Source organism: Megascapheus bottae, chromosome 31 (genome assembly GCF_031878675.1).
Source record: "Megascapheus bottae isolate mThoBot1 chromosome 31, mThoBot2.hap1, whole genome shotgun sequence".
Taxonomy (NCBI): Eukaryota; Metazoa; Chordata; class Mammalia; order Rodentia; family Geomyidae; genus Megascapheus; species Megascapheus bottae.
Window position 1 is genome coordinate 4,126,457 of NC_143539.1, and position 17,749 is coordinate 4,144,205.

Consider the following 17,749-nt stretch of genomic DNA (forward strand, 5'->3'; position numbering starts at 1 on the left):
CCTCCAACCTCATTTTGAATCATGTCTCTTGTGTCATAAAACCATGAACCAGATTTCTGCATAACTGCATGTTAATCACTAAAGGACTGTCTAAGATCTTAATCATCCCCTCCAAAAGCCACAGGAAACAATTTTCTGACCCTGTGGTTCTCCATTCCCAAGAGTCCTGCAGTGCCCCCTGCCAGCAGGGAGCAGTAACAGAAGAAACTCATCTTCCACACTTCACCTTATGATTCCCCTGTATACTAGGGAAACGGACATGAAGAACTGAACTACTGACCTGTAAACTAAGTTTTGTCCCTTCTAGCTCCATTTTTTTTCTCCTCTAACCCCCTTCTCCCAACGCTCCCTCTCTCTCCCCCTCTCTCCCTCCTGCCCTCCCTTCTCATGGTAGTGATTTGGAGGAGCCAAACTGATAAACATCTACTCCAAAGCAGCCATGCTTTTGTATCATGACAAGGCTTGTTAATGATAAAGATCAATCAGGCCACATTTGAACCAAGACTCCTTACCTATACTTCTTGCTTTTTTTTTTTTTTTTTTTCCAAGCCTTGGGGCTCTGGCCTGGGCACTGTCCCTGAGCTCTTCACCTCAAGGCTACCACCCTTGAGCCACAGCGCCTCTTTCGGTTTTCTAGTGATTAACTGGAGATAAGAGTCCCATGGTCTTTAGTGCCTGGATTGGTTTGAACCAGGTTCCTCAGATCTCAGCCTTCTGAGTAGCTAGGATTACAGTGGTGACCCACCAAGCCCAGCCCTTCTTGCTATTTTTTTTTTTTGGCCAGTCTTGGGACTTGAACTCATGGCCTGGACACTGTCCTTGGACAGTCTAGCAATCTACCACTTGAGCCATATCACCACTTCTGGCTTTTTCTTTGTATGTGGTACCGAGGAAACAAACCCCCTTCATGCCTGTACTCTACCACTAGGCTACGCTCCCATACTCCCGGCCCATCTTGCTATTTTTGTTGTTGTTGTTTTTGCTGTTGTTGTTGGTCATGGGGCTTGAACTCTGAGCCTGGATGCTGTCCCTGAACTCTTCGACTCAATCTCAACAGAAATACCAGGCATGATGTTATGTACCTATGATGCCAAGTACTGGAAAAAGCATTAGGTAGAAGAATTATGGTCCAAGCCAGGCACTAGTGGCTCATGCCTGCACTAGCTACTCAGGAGGCCGAGATCTGAGGATCCTGGTTTGAAGCCACAGGGGCAAAATAATCCCCATGAAACTTTTATTTTGGGGGGAGGGTGCATCATGGGACTTGAACTCTGGGCCTGGGCGCTGTTCCTGAGTTTCTCAGCTCAAAGCTACTGCCCTACCCCTTGAACCACAGCCCCACTTAGATATTAATTGGAGATAAGAGTCTCATGTTCTTTAGCACCCAGGCTGGCTTTGAACCTCGATCCTCAGATCTCAGCCTCCGGAGTTACTAGGATTACAGGTGTGAGCCACCATGCCTGGCTCCCCATGAAACTCTTATCTCCAATAAACTACTCAAAAAAGTCAGAAGTAGAGATGTGGCTCAAGTGGTAGAGCACTAGCCTTGAGCTCAAAGAGGTGCAGGGACTGTGCCCAGGCCCAGAGTTCAAGCCCCAAGACCAACCAGGAAAAAAAAGTCTAAGACCAGTACAGAGGGCAAAAAAAGTGAAACCACAGCTGGATGCAGTGGGCCAGTGACTGATGCCTATAATTCTAACCCAGACAGAAAAGTCCCAACATGCAAGCAAGCAAGCTGAACAATGTGAAGACTGACTTTAAACCCCGGGGATGGGAGGGGGAGAGTTGGCACATGTGTGAGACCCTACCTGAAAAAATAATAACAAGGGCCTAGCATACATGAAATCCTGGGTTTGTTTCCTCAGTATCACATAAACAGAAAAAAACAGAAGTGGTGTTGTGGCTCAAGTGGTAAAGTGCTAGCTTTGAGCACAGAGAGGCTGAGGGACCATGCGTAGGCCCTGAGTTCAAGCATTGAGACTGGCAAAATAATAATAATAATAATAATAATAGCAATAACTGAAGAAAATAAAACAAAACAAAAAGACTAAGGGTATGCCTCAAAGTGGTAGTAACTGCTAAGAATGAATTTGTGAGGCCAAATTTAAATCCCAGTATTGCTCAAATATATATATATATATATATATATATATATATATACATACATACATACATACATATATATGCCAGACAGCTAATACTAAAAGCCACTAAAGGCTAAAGGGGCCAGGAGTTTAGCCTAGTGGTAGAGTGCTAGCCTAGCATGCACAAAGACCCAGATTTGATTCCTCCCTACCAAATGCATAGAAAAAGCTGGAAATGGTGCTGTGTGCTAGGGCCTTGAGAAAGCCCACACAGAAAAAGACAGAAGTGGTGTTGTAGCTCAAGTGGTAGAGCACTAGCCTTGAGCAAAAAAAAAGCTCAAGGACAGTACCCAGGCCCTGAGCCCGAGCTGCAGGATTAGAATAAAAAATGGCTCTAGTGGCTCACACCTGTAACCCTAACTACCCAGGAGGCTGATATCTGAGGATCATGGTTCGAAGCTAGCACAAGCAGAAAAGTCTGTGAGACTCTTATTTCCAATGAGCTACTCAGAATAGCCTGAAGTGACACTCTGGATTAAGAGGCAGAGCAATAGCTTTGAGCCCTGAATTCCAGCCAGAGGACTGCCAAAAACATTAAATAACATAATAAATGAATAATATAATGTAAACAATGAAATAACTATTATTTGTTTGTTTGTTTTTGTCAGTCATGGCTTGAACTCCAGGCCTGAGCACTGTCCCTAAGCTCGTCTACACAAGCTCTACCACTCTGAGTCATAACTCCACTTCTTGTTTTCAGGTTGGTTCGCTGGAAATGAGTCTCACCTAGTTTAATGTCTGGGCTGGCTTTGAACCATGATCCTCAGATCTCAGCGTCTGGAGTAGCTAGGATGATAGGCGTGAGCCCCCGTGCCCCGTTCCAGTCTAACTTTTTGATAATTAATAAGAGCTAAAATGTAAAGGACTTTTCTGCCTTGGCTGGCTTCGAACTCTTGTCCTCCAATCTCCAGGCCAAGCTCACTGGCATTCAGTCCAATGCAATTTCTTACGTAAAACTACTATTTCCAGCATGCCCTTCTATTGGAGGGGAAGAATGCCGATAGCGCAATAACCAAACTACATTTCCCGAAACGCAGCGCTCTTTATGGGGACCGACAAGCTCGTGGGAATCGTAGTCTTCCGTAGAGAACGAATTCCACAACTCCCAGCATGCATTTGTTGTCCGGCTCGTTTGGTAGAAAAGGGCAGTCGCGCAGCATGCTGGGAGGCGGGCACGACTCTTCCCTGACGAGCGGACTCTTTGGGAGGGGAGGAACTACAACTCCCAGCAGGCTGTGCGCGTGGAGGCAGGCCGGTCTTTCTGCCGGAAGTCTGCGCTAGCCTTTGGAGGCCCCCACAACTGCAGCCCCAGCCGGAGCCTCCCAGTCGCAGCGGGGACCCGAGCCGCTGGGGTCGGAACGGGGGTCGTCATGGTAACGTGGGCGCGCCACACCAGGGACCAGCGGAGGGAGGGTCGGCGCGCGGACGGTGCGGACCTGGGTCGGCGCCGGGAGTCAGTCCCCTCCCCCAGGGGTGGATGGTCTGGGCCGGGCGCGGTGTGCGAGGACTGGGGCCGAGATCCGGGGACCAAGCAGGGGGAACAGGGCCTGGATTCTGAGCTCGGGGGTGCTCGGGGGTGTCCTCACCAGGAGGCACCGGGGAAGAGGTGCCACAGGGTGGACGACCCTGAGGTTTGGGAGGGGCCTTTGGGTCCAGGAGGCCCGATTTGTGAGGTCTGATCTTGAGGTGGGAGCGCTGGAGCAGAACTGGGGTGAGGGGGGTCCCCCGAGATCAGGAGCAGAGAGGAAATGAGGACGGGATAGAATTCTGGAAGAGAATCTCAATGGGAAGAGACTGGACATTGGGTAGCTGGAAGTAAGAACTGCGGGAGGGGTGGGGATTGAGTCAGATCAAGTGAACTGAACCCCAAGGCAAGGCATCGGAGAAACAAATGGAGAACAATCAAGCAGATCCTCACAGGAGGAGAGGTCTGGGGCCGGCGGATGGAATAGGCTTGAGATTGTGACATATGTGGAGGGGAGCTTTGGAGGCAAGAACTAAATTTTGGATTTAGAAGCTGCCCTGCCCCTCTGTGGAACTTTGAACTAAAAGGATTGTTTGGATGGAACCTCAGGAAAGGAGGGAGGAAAGTTATCCAAAATGGATGAGCTTCTCCAGGAAACAGGGTCCTTATAGAGACAAGAGTTGACCTTTGGAGCAAGGGAGGTGGCCTTGGAGCTGGAGAATGGTTTATCTCCAAGGAAAAACCCACTGTGGGGGGGGGGTCTAAAATGACCACTAAAGGACCTTAGGAGGTGTTGAGGCGATCTGGGAATGAGGGAGCTGTCACCCTCCCCAGGCTTGCCTCTAGCTCCTCTAATCAAGTGCACACAAGGCCTTTGAATTCTGGGGTGCTCACCCAGCCCCTTCCTGTCCTGCCCTGGCCCTCTGCCTTGCTAGAAAATGGGTTTTGCTGGCTCAGCATTGGAGTTCCTAGAAGGAAAATGTAACATCCTGTTCCTTCCAGCTTCAGGGGAGGGGGTGCTGATTGAGTGTGGTCATCAGGTTTAGGAAAGAAGAGAACACTCTCCTCCCCCATTAAGGGATCAGGGCTCACACAAGTCAGGAGTTGGAGGCTCCAAGGCTCCCTCTGTGAGGTCTCCTTTTCCTGATCCTCAGTTTTCTCTCTAATAAAATGGACAATAGCATGCCAGACTCAGAGGGCCCAAGGCCAGGCTGCCTTAACCTCAGATAACAAAGTCAGGGGCTGGTGGCTCATGCCTATAATCCTAGCTACTCAGGAAGCCGAGAGCTGAGGAAGATCAAAGCCAACACGGGCAGCCAAGTCTGTCAAATTCTTATCTCCAGTTCGCCAGCTGGAAGTGGAGCCATGGCTTAAGTGGTAGAATGCCAGTCCTGAGCAAAAGAAATACCAAAAAAAAAAAAAAAAAAAGAACAACAAACTTAAGAGAACAGCACCACCCAGTATGAGCCCCAGTCTTGGCACAAAGAAATAAATTTGTGCCAGGCATCAGTAGCCCATACCTATAATCCTAACTGCTTCGGAAGCTGAGATCTGAGGATCATGGTTCAAAGCCAGCGGAGGGCACAAAAGTCTGTGAGACTCTTCAGTTAATCATCAGAAAACCAGAAGTGGTACTGTGCCTCAAGTGGTAGAGTTCTTGCCTTGAGCTGAAGAGCTCAGGGACGGTGCCTAGGCCCAGAGGTCAAGCCCCATGACTGACTGACAAAAAGAGAGAGAGAGAGAGAGAGAGAGAGAGAGAGAGAGAGAGAGAGAGAGAGAGAGAGAGAGAGAGAGAGAGAGAGAGAGAGAAATTTGTGGGCCAGGAGTGCAGCCTAGTAATAGAGTGCTTACCTGGCATGCACAAAGCCCTGGGTTTGATTCCTCCATACTTCGTGCATGTTAGGCAAGCACTCTACCACTAAGCCACATACCCAGCTGAACTTACTTAATTCTGAAATTACCCTAGCAGAATAAATCTTGACAATTTGCTTGGACAATGAGGAAACAGGTTTCAGGAGGCAAATAAGTGTAGAGCCAGGCATGGGAGAGAGTGCACTCCTGTAATCCTAGCATTTGGCAGATGGAGGCAAAAGTCATACTGAGACCCTATCTTGAAAAAACAAAACAGTCAGTAATGGAGCCTGGGAATTGATCAGCCACTTAAAGAAAGAAGAGTTGGAGGGGCCAGGGGGCAGGGATGTGAAGCCTGCACCCTATCTCTGCACCCTGCAAGGATGGGTGGGGCTCCTGGGCTGTGCCCGCCTCTGGCTTCCCTCCCTGCCTGCCTGCCTCTCACTCTGCGTCCTCTGCCACCCCAGATCCGCTTCATCCTCATCCAGAACCGGGCAGGCAAGACGAGGCTGGCCAAGTGGTATATGCAGTTCGACGATGATGAGAAACAGAAGCTGATTGAGGAAGTGCACGCCGTGGTCACCGTCAGGGACGCTAAGCACACTAACTTTGTAGAGGTATCCACCCCCTCCCTGCTGCCTGCTGTATCTTCAGGACTTGAACTCAGGGCCTGGAAACTGTCCTTGGACACTTTCTGCTCTGCCACTTAAGTCACAATGCCACTTCCAGCTTTTCTGAATACATGGTACTGAGGAATTGAACCCAGGACTTTGTGTATGCTAGGCAAGCACTCTGTCACTAGGCTACACTCCTGGCCCCTCACTTTATTTTTGTTGTTGTTGGTTGTGGGGCTTGAAGTCGGTGTCTGAGGTGTCCCTGAGCCTCTCTGTGCACAAAGCTAGTAAGCCATGGCTCCATTTCCGGTTTTCTAGTGGTTCGTTTGGAGATAAGAGTCTCGTGGACTTTCCTGTCTGGGTTGTTTTTTTTGTTTGGTTAGTTTTTTTTTTTTTTGGTGGGTCATGAGGGCTTGAACTCAGCCTGGGTGCTGTCCCTGAGCTCTTCACCTCAAGGCTACCACCCTACCCTGGAGCCAAGCCCCACTTCCCATTTTCTAGAAGTTAATGGAGTCTCAGGTCCTATTGTGCCCGGGCTGGTTTTGAACCTTGATCCTCAGATCTTGAGTAGCTAGGATTACAGGCGTGAGCCACTGGTGTCCAGTTGTTGGTTGTTGTTGAGAAAGGGTCTTGTTCTTCGCCTGGATGCACAGACTGAGCCTCTGTCCACCCGTTTTAAGCTTCCATCCATGCTGGGATAACAGGCAGGTACCCCTCGGTCCAGCTCTGGGATGGGAAGGTTTGACCCTTGCCTAGCAAGAGTGGGGCAGAGGTCCTACCCACCTCTTTCTCTCTTTCCTCTCACTGCCCCCACCCCCACACAAAGAGCTAAAAAGAGTCTGTCTCAAAAAAAATAAAAACAAAAGGCCTGGGGGTGGGGGGCATGGTTCCAGTGGTAGGAGCCCAAAGTTTAGTTCCCAGTACCTCAAAATAAAAGGGAAAAAAAGGAGGAAGAAGGACGTGTGGAGATGGGCCAGCAGCATGGTGGAAGGGGCCAGGGAGGACAGAGCACCATTTGTCCTGAGACTGGGGGGGTGTCATTGTACCCCTGCAGAAATAAACCACAGGCTGAGCTCAGAGGACCAGGAGTCACACCCACAGCTACCAGTAGGTGGCGCCACACCACCGAGCTGACAGCATGGACTACTATTTTTTTCAGATTTTGGCCAAAGTACTTTGCCCTGCAGTGTGCATGTCCTTACAGATTTGTTGGTTTGGCAGTACTGAGGTTTGAATTTGGGGGCCTCATGCTTACTAGGCAAGTGCTCTAACGCTTGAGTCATGCCCTAGCAAGGTCTGAACCTCGTGGAGTACTAACCGGAAGCTCAGAAAGGCTCCAGTGTTGATCCTTCAGTGTGGTAGTGTATGCCTGTAATCCTAGCACATGGAGGCAGAGGTGGAGGGGGGGGAATTGGAGGCCAGCCTCAAGCCTGGGACAGAGCAGCTGTTCAGATGTGTAGATGTGTGCAGAATTATAGAAGGAATTTACCCAGGTTAAGTTTTGTTTTTTGGGTTTTTGGTTTTGTTTTCTTTTTGCCAGTCCCAGGGATTAAACTCAGGGCCTGGGCACTGTCCTTGGGCTTTTCCAAGGCTAGCACTCTACCACTTAAGCCATGGCCCCACTTCTGGCTTTTTCTGTGTATATGGTACTAAGGAATCAAACCCAGGTTTTTATCCATGCTAGGCAAGCACTCTACCACTAGGTCAGACTCCCGGCCCAGGATTTCTTTCTTTCTTTTTTTTTTTTGGTGTGTGTGTGGGGTGGGATCGGGGTGGGGGGGGGGTGCACTCTGGGCCTGGTACTATCCCTGAGCTCTTTAGCTCAAGGCTACAACCCTACCATTGAGCCACAGCATCATGTTCTTTAATGCCCGGGCTGGCTTTGAACAGGGATCCTCAGCTCTCAGCCTCCTGAGTAGCTAGGATTACAGGGGTGAGCCACCGTTCCTGGCTCTTTTTTGTTTTGTAGTCTTATTTACATAGCCCAGGCTGGCCTCAAACTCTCCATCCTCCAGCCTCAGCTTCTTGGGTACTGGGATTATAGGCGTGTGTTACCACGTCGACCCAGCAAGGAATTTGCCTCCCAGGGGTCATAGAGGGTGAGGCGGGGATACATGGGTCCTGGTGGATGTACCTGGCTTACCCTCAGTCTGGGCTTTGGTGCAAGCGGTTCCCTTTCTGGGATATTCCTGCCTGTCCTCCCCGTTCCCGTATTTGTCCCTTAATGCTGCCTGTTGCACTCCTGGAGGAAGGGATGCTTTGAGGGCTAGCTGGGCCGGCTTTGCTGAGCCCCCAGATGAGCTAGCCGGTCTGCCAGCTCCCTGCCCCTCCCTCAAGGCCCCTCTGCCCACAGTTCCGGAACTTCAAGATTATTTACCGCCGCTACGCTGGCCTCTACTTCTGTATCTGCGTGGACGTGAATGACAACAACCTTGCCTATCTGGAGGCCATCCACAACTTTGTGGAGGTGCGTGGGTGCTCGTGTGGGGGAACTGGCTTCTGCCCTGTCTCCGCATGGTTGAATCCTGTCTTCGAACTCCTGCCTCGCTGCTCCTGGCCTGTCCCCACTGACTCCCCCCCCTCCTACCCGCCCCCATTTGATTCACTTGGGTTCAAACTCAGAGCCTTGTGCACGCCAGGGAAGGAGTTCTACCTCTTGTGCTTTGCCTCCTGCCACAGCTGCACTAGTGATTTCTCCAGTAGTCTTGTGTGTGTTTGCACCCAGAGCAATCCTGCCCTGCAGTTTATTTACATTTCCCCAATTTCTGAGATGACAGGCATATACTACTGCACACAACTTTTATTGATTGACGGGATCTTGGGGAACTTTTTGCTAGTTTCTTCCCAGTTTCTGCTTAGCTGGGATTCCAGGAGTGAGCTGTCATGCCCCACCTGAATGGTTGTCTTCAGGTCTTTCATCCCCTCTGTCAGCTCGGCTTTTTTTTTTTTTTTTTGGCCAGTCCTGGAGCTTGAACTCAGGCCCTAAGCACTATCCTTGGGCTTTTTCAAAGCTAGAGTTCTAGAGTTCTACCACTTGAGCCACAGTACCAGGTCCAGATTTTTCTGTGTATGTCATACCAAGGAATTGAACCCAGGGCTTTGTGCATGCTAGGGAAGCACTCTACCACTAGGCCATACACCCAACCCTAGCTCTGCTTTTTTTTTTTTTGGCCAGTCCTGAGCCTTGAACTAGGGGCCTGAGCACTGTCCTTGGGTTTTCTCAAGGCTAGAGCTCTACCACTTGAGCCACAGCACCACTTCAACTTTTTTTTATGTATGTGCTACCGAGGAGTTGAACCCGGGTCTTCCTGTATGCTAGCCAAGCACTCTACTGCTAGGCCATGCTCCTGGTCCTGTACTATCTCTTTAGGGTGATCGTTGCTCCTCTTTTGCTGTGCTGTCTCTCTCAGTCCTCGCCTTCTCTGTCACCCTCCCTCTTGTGTCTGTGCCCGTGCCCTGTATCTCTGATCCTACCCAGCTCTCACCATCTCACGTCTCCCAGGTCCTAAATGAGTATTTCCACAATGTGTGCGAGCTGGACCTGGTGTTCAACTTCTACAAGGTAGGCTGTGATGCAGGGGGCGGGTGGGGGTCCCCAAGGGTCCCATTTCCAGGCTCTGGAGCCCCCTCCCCTCACACGGGCCTCCCTGGGCGCAGGTTTACACAGTGGTGGACGAGATGTTCCTGGCTGGGGAGATCCGGGAGACGAGCCAGACGAAAGTGCTGAAACAGTTGCTCATGCTCCAGTCCCTGGAGTGAGGGAGTCGCCGCCCCTGCACCCCACACCCCTACCCCCTCAACTGCCCCCAGGAAGGACCCCAGGAAGGGCCCGGGCCTCGGGGCTGCCGGACAGGAGACCTCGCCCCCACTGCCTGGGCCATCACCATGCAGTGCCGTTCCTCGTCTGTGATGCTGTGCGTGTGCGTGGAGCCCCAATAAAACCCGTGGTCCTGCCTGCTCCCTGAGGTCTTCCCTGGAAACCCCTCCGCCGCGGGCCACAAAATGCCCGGACCACACAGGCCCATCATCCCACACTGAAGCTCAGCTACTCGGGAGGCTGAGGTCTGAGGATCAAGGTTCGAAGCCAGCCCAGGCAGGACATGCTATGAGACTCTTACCTCCAGTTATCCACCCAAAAGCCAGAAGTGGAGGTGTAGCTCAAGTGGTAGAGAGCTAGCCTTGAGCACACGAAAGCTACAGAACAGTGTATAGGCCCTGAGTTCAAGTCCAAGTAATGGCACAAAGTAAAATAAAATAATTATACTCACAGCTCATGTTCACAGCACTGAGAGAAGTGAGTTGGTGAATTCCATCTCATTGGCATTATTACAGGCGCAATCATAAAATGTATATTCTTCTCCCACTGTTGCTGTAACTAATGACCAAAACTTTGGTGGCTTAATACAATTTGGACTGTGGCTCTCACCTGGAATCCCAGTTGCTTGGGAGGTTGACGGGGGGAGGGTTGTAGTTTGAGGCTGAAAAGCCCATAAGACTCCATATCATCTGAGAGCCTTACAAGGTGAGGTACCTGTCACCCTAATTCGGAAGGGGAGCCCAAAATAGGCAGTGCTGCCTAAGCAGGAAAGTGAGACCCTATCTTAAAAATAAGTAACTCCAAGAAAGAACCCTGGGGTGTGACTAAGCATCTGCCTAGCAAGCACAAAGCCTTAAATAGCAGTAAAAAATAAGGGGCTGGGAGTTTGGCCTAGTGGTAGAGTGCTTGCCTAGCATGCATGAAGACTGGGGTTCGATTCCTCGGTACCACATACATAGAAAAAAGCCAGAAGTGGTCCTGAGGCTCAAGTGGTAGAGCTCTAGCCTTGAGAAAGTCCAAGGACAGTGCTCAGGCCCTGAGCTCAAGCCCAGGACTGGTAAAAAAACAAACAAACAAAAAACTAGGTGGAGAGCTTGCAATTGAGATCTTCACACCCTGTATCCACAAGCGCAGACCAGCTGCTAGTGGGGGCAGTTCCACTGGCGATCTGCCCAGCAGTTTCTCTCACAGGTGAACCCACTTCCTCCCTGACTCAGCAGTGCAAATCTTATTGGTACAATATATAAAAAAGAAAGAAAGGAAAGGGAAAAATCACAATGACTGAGAAGCAAACGCACCTGTCAGACATGCTCTGCACAATGAAGGTAATCCCAGCACTCACAGTAGTAGCTTGGGGCAGGAGACAGAAAAGTTGGACCTTATTTCACATCACTGTGACAGATGAATATAATATGTAAAGAGCTCCCATATATCAATAAGAAAAAGGCAACCAACCGAATAGGAAAATGTGCCAAAAGGGAAAGGGCTTGAGAAGCCCTGGGAGGTGGGTGGAGAGGGTGCAGTTGTGTGCACAGGGTGGATTTCCTCAATAAAGTACAGAGCTGGGTAGGGGCCAGTAAAGGGCTGGGTAGGTCGTCAAAGACGGGCTTGGAGTTAGCGCAGGGCCTGGATCCTGTCCTTTGTCAAAGTGGATTCCAGGTGGAGCCTGAGAGCTTGTCCCTGTCCTGGGCAAAGCAAGGGCAGGCCCAGCCCAGAGGGCCTCACACCTCCCCCAGTGCCATCACCCTAATGTGAGTCAGCCAGCCTGGTGTTCAGATTCCTGTGAGCAGGTGGGGCTCTTCCCACAGCAGGGCACAGGCCTCCTCCCCAGAAGTCCCAGAAAGGCAGAAGTGGAGCTGTGTGGCTCAAGTGGTAGAGCACCAGCCTTCAGTGAAAAAGCTCAGGGAAAGTGCTCAGGCCCTGAGTTCAAGCCCCGGGACTGGCACCCCTTAATTTTTTTATTATTATTAATTACCACTAATATTACTAAGAAGCTAGTCACACTTGTAATCCTACCCACTCAGGAGGGTGAGATCTGAAGCCTGGGTGGACAAATCCTGAGACTTAGAGATCTCCACTTAACCACCAAAATGCTGGAGGTAGAGCTGTGGTGCAAGTGGGAGATAGATAGTGCCCAGGCCATGAGTTCAAGTTCCACTACCTGGAAAAGAAGAATTTTCTAAATGGAAACCATCCCTTCAGCCATTTCCTCTCAGTACCTCAGATCCAGTCCTGGGCCTGTATTTGTCTTGCTAGCTTCCTCAAGCTCATTTGTGCCTCCGAGCCACCTCATTTTCAGTCCCTCTTGCCTTTCCCTTCCCAACCAGACCCAGGGTTCCTGCAGCCGTGAGATCTTCACCCTCTGCTTCTGGGCTAAGATGTGCCCTCTCCTCACCTCTGGTGGAGGGATTGGTGTGTCCAGCAAATATTTACATATGAAGGAAGGAAGCCAGGATGTCAAGAACAGGACCTGTGGGGAGGAAAGGAGGGAGGGGGTGGAGGAGGAAGAGGGAGAGAGAAAGAGGGAGGGGGGGCTGGGCCCCTACAGAAGGTGAATCAAGCTGCCAGGAGGGAGGAGGGGAAGGAGGGTGAGGCCAGATGCCAGCCTTACCTCCTCTGGGACACAGCCATTAAGAAGCTCAAAACTTTTTGCCAAGGAAGCTGGGAGGTGGCAGGGAACTTGGGGGAGACTTGTTACATTGTGGCATGGATAGATAGCTGAGGTGTCTCTCTGAGAGACCCTCACTTCAGCTTGTAGAGGCTGAGCCCTAGGGAAGGCGAGGCGTGGCCTCCCAGAACCTTCTAAGGCCTTCATGCTCGACATTCCGCTGTGGGAATGTTCTGGAACAGGCCAGAATGACTTGGCAGCCCCAGCTGTCCCTGCCGCTGGGTCATTCTGCCCTCCCTCCTTCCCCCTTCCCTTCCCCATCCCAGCACAGCTGCCCCCTTAGGCAGGAAGTTTTTATTGAAAAATAAAAAATTCTAATAGGTAATTGAAGATAGGAGGCCTGCTTAGTACCAGGGCAGCAGGGGATCAATGCACAGGGCCTCCCCGCCCCCTCCCTCCGCTCTGCCCCCTCCCGTCCCCTGGGCCCCCCCTGCAGTCAGCTACCCTCACCTAAGGATCCAGAGAGTGGCAGGCCCCAGCTGGCCCCAGCAGCCCAGACTGTGATCAGATCAGAGCAGAGGCTTTGGGAGCGGCCTGGGGGTGTGGCCTGCGGCGCGCGGCTCCGCTGTGGGGCGTGGCTTCGGGGCGTGGGCGTGGCCTCCAGTGTGTGTGTGGCGGGGAGGGGCGGGGTCGGGTGTCCAGCACGCGGGCGCAGGTGTGAAACCGGCTAAGGGGCCCAGTTTTGCTGGGACTTTTCTCAGCGAAGTCTCTACCTTCTGGAAGCACAGATTGAGACGTGTGAGGCAAGATTCGCGGTCTTCTAGGCTACCATCCAAACTCAGCTTTTAGGGGTGCCGATCTAGATTGGTGTAGGGCAGTTTCTAGCATGCACAGGGCGGGGGGGGGGGGTGGAGGGCGCCTGGGATTCAGGATGGACTCTCGGCCTTCCTTATTGAACAAAATAAAAGAACCCCAGCGTTTGCTCTGCATCCGTCCATCACCGTGCGCCAGGACCACTTCCCCACAGCAGATTGCTAAACCTTCCAGGATTTCGCAAGCCAGTAGTTAAACATAGCTGTTACTAAAACAGTGGAAGAGATATTAAATTGTACAAACAGGCAGGTAAATAAATTACATGAAACCACAGGCAATGGACAACCAACATCTATTGCTTTCTGATTCTGTTTGGTTGTTTTCCTTTGACGTCAGAGGAGTTAATTGACACCATGGAAACTGGCAAAGGGTCCAAATCAAAGCTATTTCCTTCCCCAAAACACATTGAGTAAATATTTAGCAGTCTTCTCTATTTTGTTTTGTTTCAGCTTAATCTTTTTAAATTATTATCATTATCATCATTATTATTTTCTAGTGGGGACTGCACTTAGGGCTTCAAGCCTGCAAGGTAGGTGCTTTGACTCCAAATCCTTTTTGGCTTAAGTCATTTTTTTTTTTTTTTTGGCCCCCTTCTCTTTCTGGCCCCGCTCACTCCGGCCCCGCTCGCTCCGGCCCCGCTTGCTTGCTTTCGCTCTCTGTCGCTTGTTGCAGTCTTGTCTCTGCCACTTCCGGCTTGGTTGTGTATGTGGGATACCGAGGAATAGAACCCGGGTCTTTGTGCATGCTAGGCAAGCACTTTAACCGCTAGGCCAAACTCCCGGGCCCTGGCTTAAGTCATTTTACAAGTAGAGTCTAGTGCTTTTGCCCTGGCCAACCTGAACCATAATTTTCCTATTTATACCCATCACACACAACTGAGATGACAGGCATATATAGCTACTTTGGCCGGGTTATTGAGCAAGATAAGGTCTTGCTAACTTTTTGCCTGCCTGACCTAGAACTTTGGTCTTCCCAATTTCTGCATTCTGAATAGCTGGGGTTACAACCATGGGCCACGTGTCCCAGGCCTTGATGTTCATTGCAGATCTTGGGGTTTAAATGCAGGGACTTTTGTTTGCTAAGGAAGCCCTCTACCACTGATGCCATATCTGGGACCTTCTTTTCTCTTTTCTTTTCTTTCTTTTTTTTTTTGGTCAGTTGTGGGGCTTAGACTCTGGGCCTGAGGGCTGTCCTTGAGCTCTTCTGCTAAAGGCTGAAGGGCCCTACCCCTTGTACCACAGCTCCACTTCCCATTTTTTAGAGAGTAATTGGAGATAGGAATCTCTCAGGTTTTAGTGACCAGGCTGGATTTGAACCTCGATCTCCTGATTTTAGCCTCCTGAGTAGCTAGGATTACAGGTGTGAGCTATCGCACCCAGGACTTTTCTTATTTTTGAGAATGGGTTTTGCTCTTTCCCCATGTCTGTAGTGTCCCCGTTCATGCTTCCCTTTATGGCTGGAATGACAGGTGTGTACCACTCAGTCAATGTTTGAGATGAAGTCTCTTGAGCCAGGACCGACCAAAAAAAAAAAAAATACTGCATGGTCTCCCATTGCATAGATGGGCTGAAATGTATTTCCCCGGTCCCTCTGGCTGCAGCCTAGCTTGGTTCTCTCTCTCTCTCTCTCTCTCTCTCTCTCTCTCTCTCTCTCTCTCTCTCTCTCTCTCTCTCTCTTTTTTTTTTTTTGTGAGGCTTGAACTCAAGGCCTGGTCACTGTCCCTGAGCTTTTTCTCCTCAAGGGTAACACTGCCACTCTGAGCCATGGCGGCACTTCAGGTTTTCTTTCTTCTAGGCTTGGGCACTTTCCCTGAGCTCTTCAGCTCAAGGCTATCACCCTACCCCTTGAGCCACAGTGCTACTTCCAGTTTCCTGGTGGATAATTGGAGATAAGAGTCTCACAGACTTTAGTGCTAGGGCTGGCTTTGAACTGCAATCCTCAGACCTCAGCCTCCTGAATAGCTAGGATTACAGATGTGAGCTACCGTGCCCAGCCCACTTCAGGTTTTCTAGTGGTTAATTGGAGATGAGTCTCATGGGTATTCCTGCCCAGGCTGGCTTTGAACTCTGGTCCGCAGATCTCAGCCTCCTGAGTAGCTAGGGTGACAGGTGAGCCACTGACAGCTGGCTTGGTTCCAGTCTTTCTATGGATGAAGAAAGGGCTGTGGTGTTGCCTGGCTTCAGACCCTAGCCCAGCAGAGATCTGGCCTGGCAGGGCTGTGTCAAAGGGCGGGGGCGGTACCATTGCACACATCTGCTGGCCAATGGCTTCCCAGGAGGGGATTCCACCCCCCTCCATTGCCAATGTGTCACAGGGCACAGTCTTCTGCCAGCCATGCCAAGTCTGCCCACAGGGCCTTGTCCCTTGGAATGGCAAGGAGGGAGGGCACACTGTGACCCCATCATATCCCCGTTGTGACCCCTTCAGGACCCCTCAGACATGAAGCTAAAATAAGGCTTTAAAATAAAATGTAAAACCAGGTACCATTGGCTCATACTTGTCATCTTGGGTACTGAGGAGGCTGAGATCTGAGGATTGAGGTTCAAAGCCAGACTGGGCAGGAAAGTCCATGAGACTCTTATCTCCAATAAATTATCCAGAAAAAAACTGGGCAGTGGCACTGTGGCCCAAAAAGTAGAGCGCTATTCTTGAGCACAAAGATGCTCAGGGACAGCACCCAGGCCAAGTTCAAGCCCCAGGACTGGCAAATAAAGCAAGGCTGGGAGTATGGCTCAAGTAGTAAAATACTTGTCTCGAAAGGCGGAGGCCCTGAATTCAATCCTCGGGAGTGCACAAATTAAATAACTATCTTAAATTAATTTGATTACATAATTACAATTAAGTAGCATAACTAATTTTAATTATAATTGGACCATAGAAATATAATTGCCTAAGTAGTCATTTCATTAATTAAAGTAGCCAGGCCTGATGGTAAATGCTTGTAGTCTGGCTATGGGAAGGCTGAGATAGTTGAATCACTTGATTCCAAGAGTTCAAGGCCAATCTGGACAAGTTGGGCAGATATTAGCTTGGAGGAAAATAAAGGGAGTAGGGGAGAACTCTGTGGAGCCCCCCTACATATGTGCCTCGATCTTCCCCCTCCTCCGAGGTTTTGACAGGGGAAGCCTAAAATCTTCAGAGCTCTTAGCTTCTGCGGTACTTTCATTAATGAGCTGTGGGACGTAGGGACTCAGTTTCTTCATTTGTACTGGCAGATGAAGCTCCTGGTTTGGTTTTGTCTTTGTTTGTTTGTTTTGATAGGTCAAGGGTCCTGAACGTGGCCTGGGCGCTGAGCTCTTCAGTTCAAGGCTACCACCCTACCCTTGTGCCAAGCCCCACTTCCTGTTTTCTAGAGGTTAATTGGAGATAAGAGTCGCAGGTTCTTTTGTGCCTGGGCTGGTGAACCTTGATCCTCAGATCTCAGCCTCCTGAGTAGCTAGGTTTATAGGCATGAGCCACCATGCCTAGCTGGTTTTGTCTTTTTTCTTTCTTTCTTTTCTTTTTTTTTTTTTTTGCCAGTCCTGGGCTTGAGCTCAGGGCCTGAACAATGTCCTTGGACTTTCTCAAGGCTAGAGTTCTACCACTTGAGCCTCAGCACCACTTCCGGCTTTTTTCTGTGTATGTGGTACTGAGGAATCGAACCTGGGTCGTCTTGCATGCTAGGCAAGCACTCTACCACTAGGCCAAACTCCCGGCCCCTGATTTTGTCTTTTAAACTGAGAACTCAGGGCCTTGTTCTCTCAGTTGGCTTTTTCACTCAAGGCTGGGGTTCTATCTGTAAACCACACTTCCAGTCTGGCATTTTGCTGGCTAGTGGAAGATGGAGTTGTGAGGACTTTTCTGCTTGGCATGACCTCAAACCTTGATCCTCAGACCCCAGCCTTCTGAGTGGCTGGAATTATAGGCTTGTGAACTGATGTGTGGCTTTTTAATTTTTTGTGTGTATGTCAGTACTGGGGCTTGAACTCAGGGCCACACCTTCACTTGTGGCTTTTTGCTGGGTAATTGGAGCTAAGAGTCTCAGGGCCTTTTTCCTGGGCTGGCTTCAAACCTGGATCCTCACATCTCAGCCTCCTGAGTAGAGGGGATTACAGATGTGAGCCACCACCCTGGTTGAATGTCACTTGAGTCTGAGGACACTGGTGGGGTCTCAGGCTTGGTCCTGGAGTGGTGGCAGGAGCCAGACTTTGTCAAGACCTGGGAGAAGGCAGGGAGAACAGCACCCAGGTCTTAATGACAAGGGCCAGAAACTTGAGTGACAGCAGGTAAAAGCTCCAGGGTTACCGCATCTGGGGGAGGCCTGCTGGACGTCAGACAAGCAAGGAAGGGCAGAGTGGCCCTTCTCCAGTTCCCTGCTTTGGCTCTGCCAGGACAAGG

General features: G+C 50.4%; 1 protein-coding gene and 1 long non-coding RNA gene across 3 annotated transcripts; one reads left to right on the forward strand and one right to left on the reverse strand.

The window, feature by feature from the left end:
- Positions 1-1,720: 1,720 nt before the first annotated feature.
- Positions 1,721-10,031, forward strand: Ap2s1 (adaptor related protein complex 2 subunit sigma 1). The gene is made up of 6 exons (XM_090322509.1): positions 1,721-1,744; positions 3,284-3,517; positions 5,928-6,077; positions 8,428-8,541; positions 9,577-9,636; positions 9,732-10,031. The coding sequence occupies exons 1-6, from the start codon at positions 1,721-1,723 to the stop codon at positions 9,831-9,833; spliced, it is 684 nt and encodes a 227-aa protein (XP_090178635.1). The 3' UTR covers positions 9,834-10,031.
- Positions 10,032-11,713: 1,682 nt separating this feature from the next.
- LOC150043665 (uncharacterized) lies at positions 11,714-13,087 on the reverse strand. 2 transcript variants are annotated; one of them, XR_016533399.1, is made up of 3 exons: positions 13,010-13,087; positions 12,287-12,361; positions 11,714-12,052 (listed from the first exon to the last, which is right to left on the reverse strand). It is a non-coding gene; the product is annotated as an uncharacterized LOC150043665 (long non-coding RNA). The 2 variants fall into 2 exon arrangements; XR_016533400.1 differs by lacking the exon at positions 13,010-13,087 and adding an exon at positions 12,503-12,670.
- Between the last annotated feature and the right edge of the window lie 4,662 nt (positions 13,088-17,749).

Coding starts and splice junctions, on each gene's coding strand:
- Ap2s1 (XM_090322509.1), top strand. CDS start 1,721: ATGCAAGCAAGCAAGCTGAACAAT. Junction 1,745..3,283: donor AAGCAAGCAAGCTGAACAAT/GTGAAGACTGAC, acceptor CTCGTTTGGTAG/AAAAGGGCAGTCGCGCAGCA. Junction 9,637..9,731: donor TGGTGTTCAACTTCTACAAG/GTAGGCTGTGAT, acceptor CCCTGGGCGCAG/GTTTACACAGTGGTGGACGA.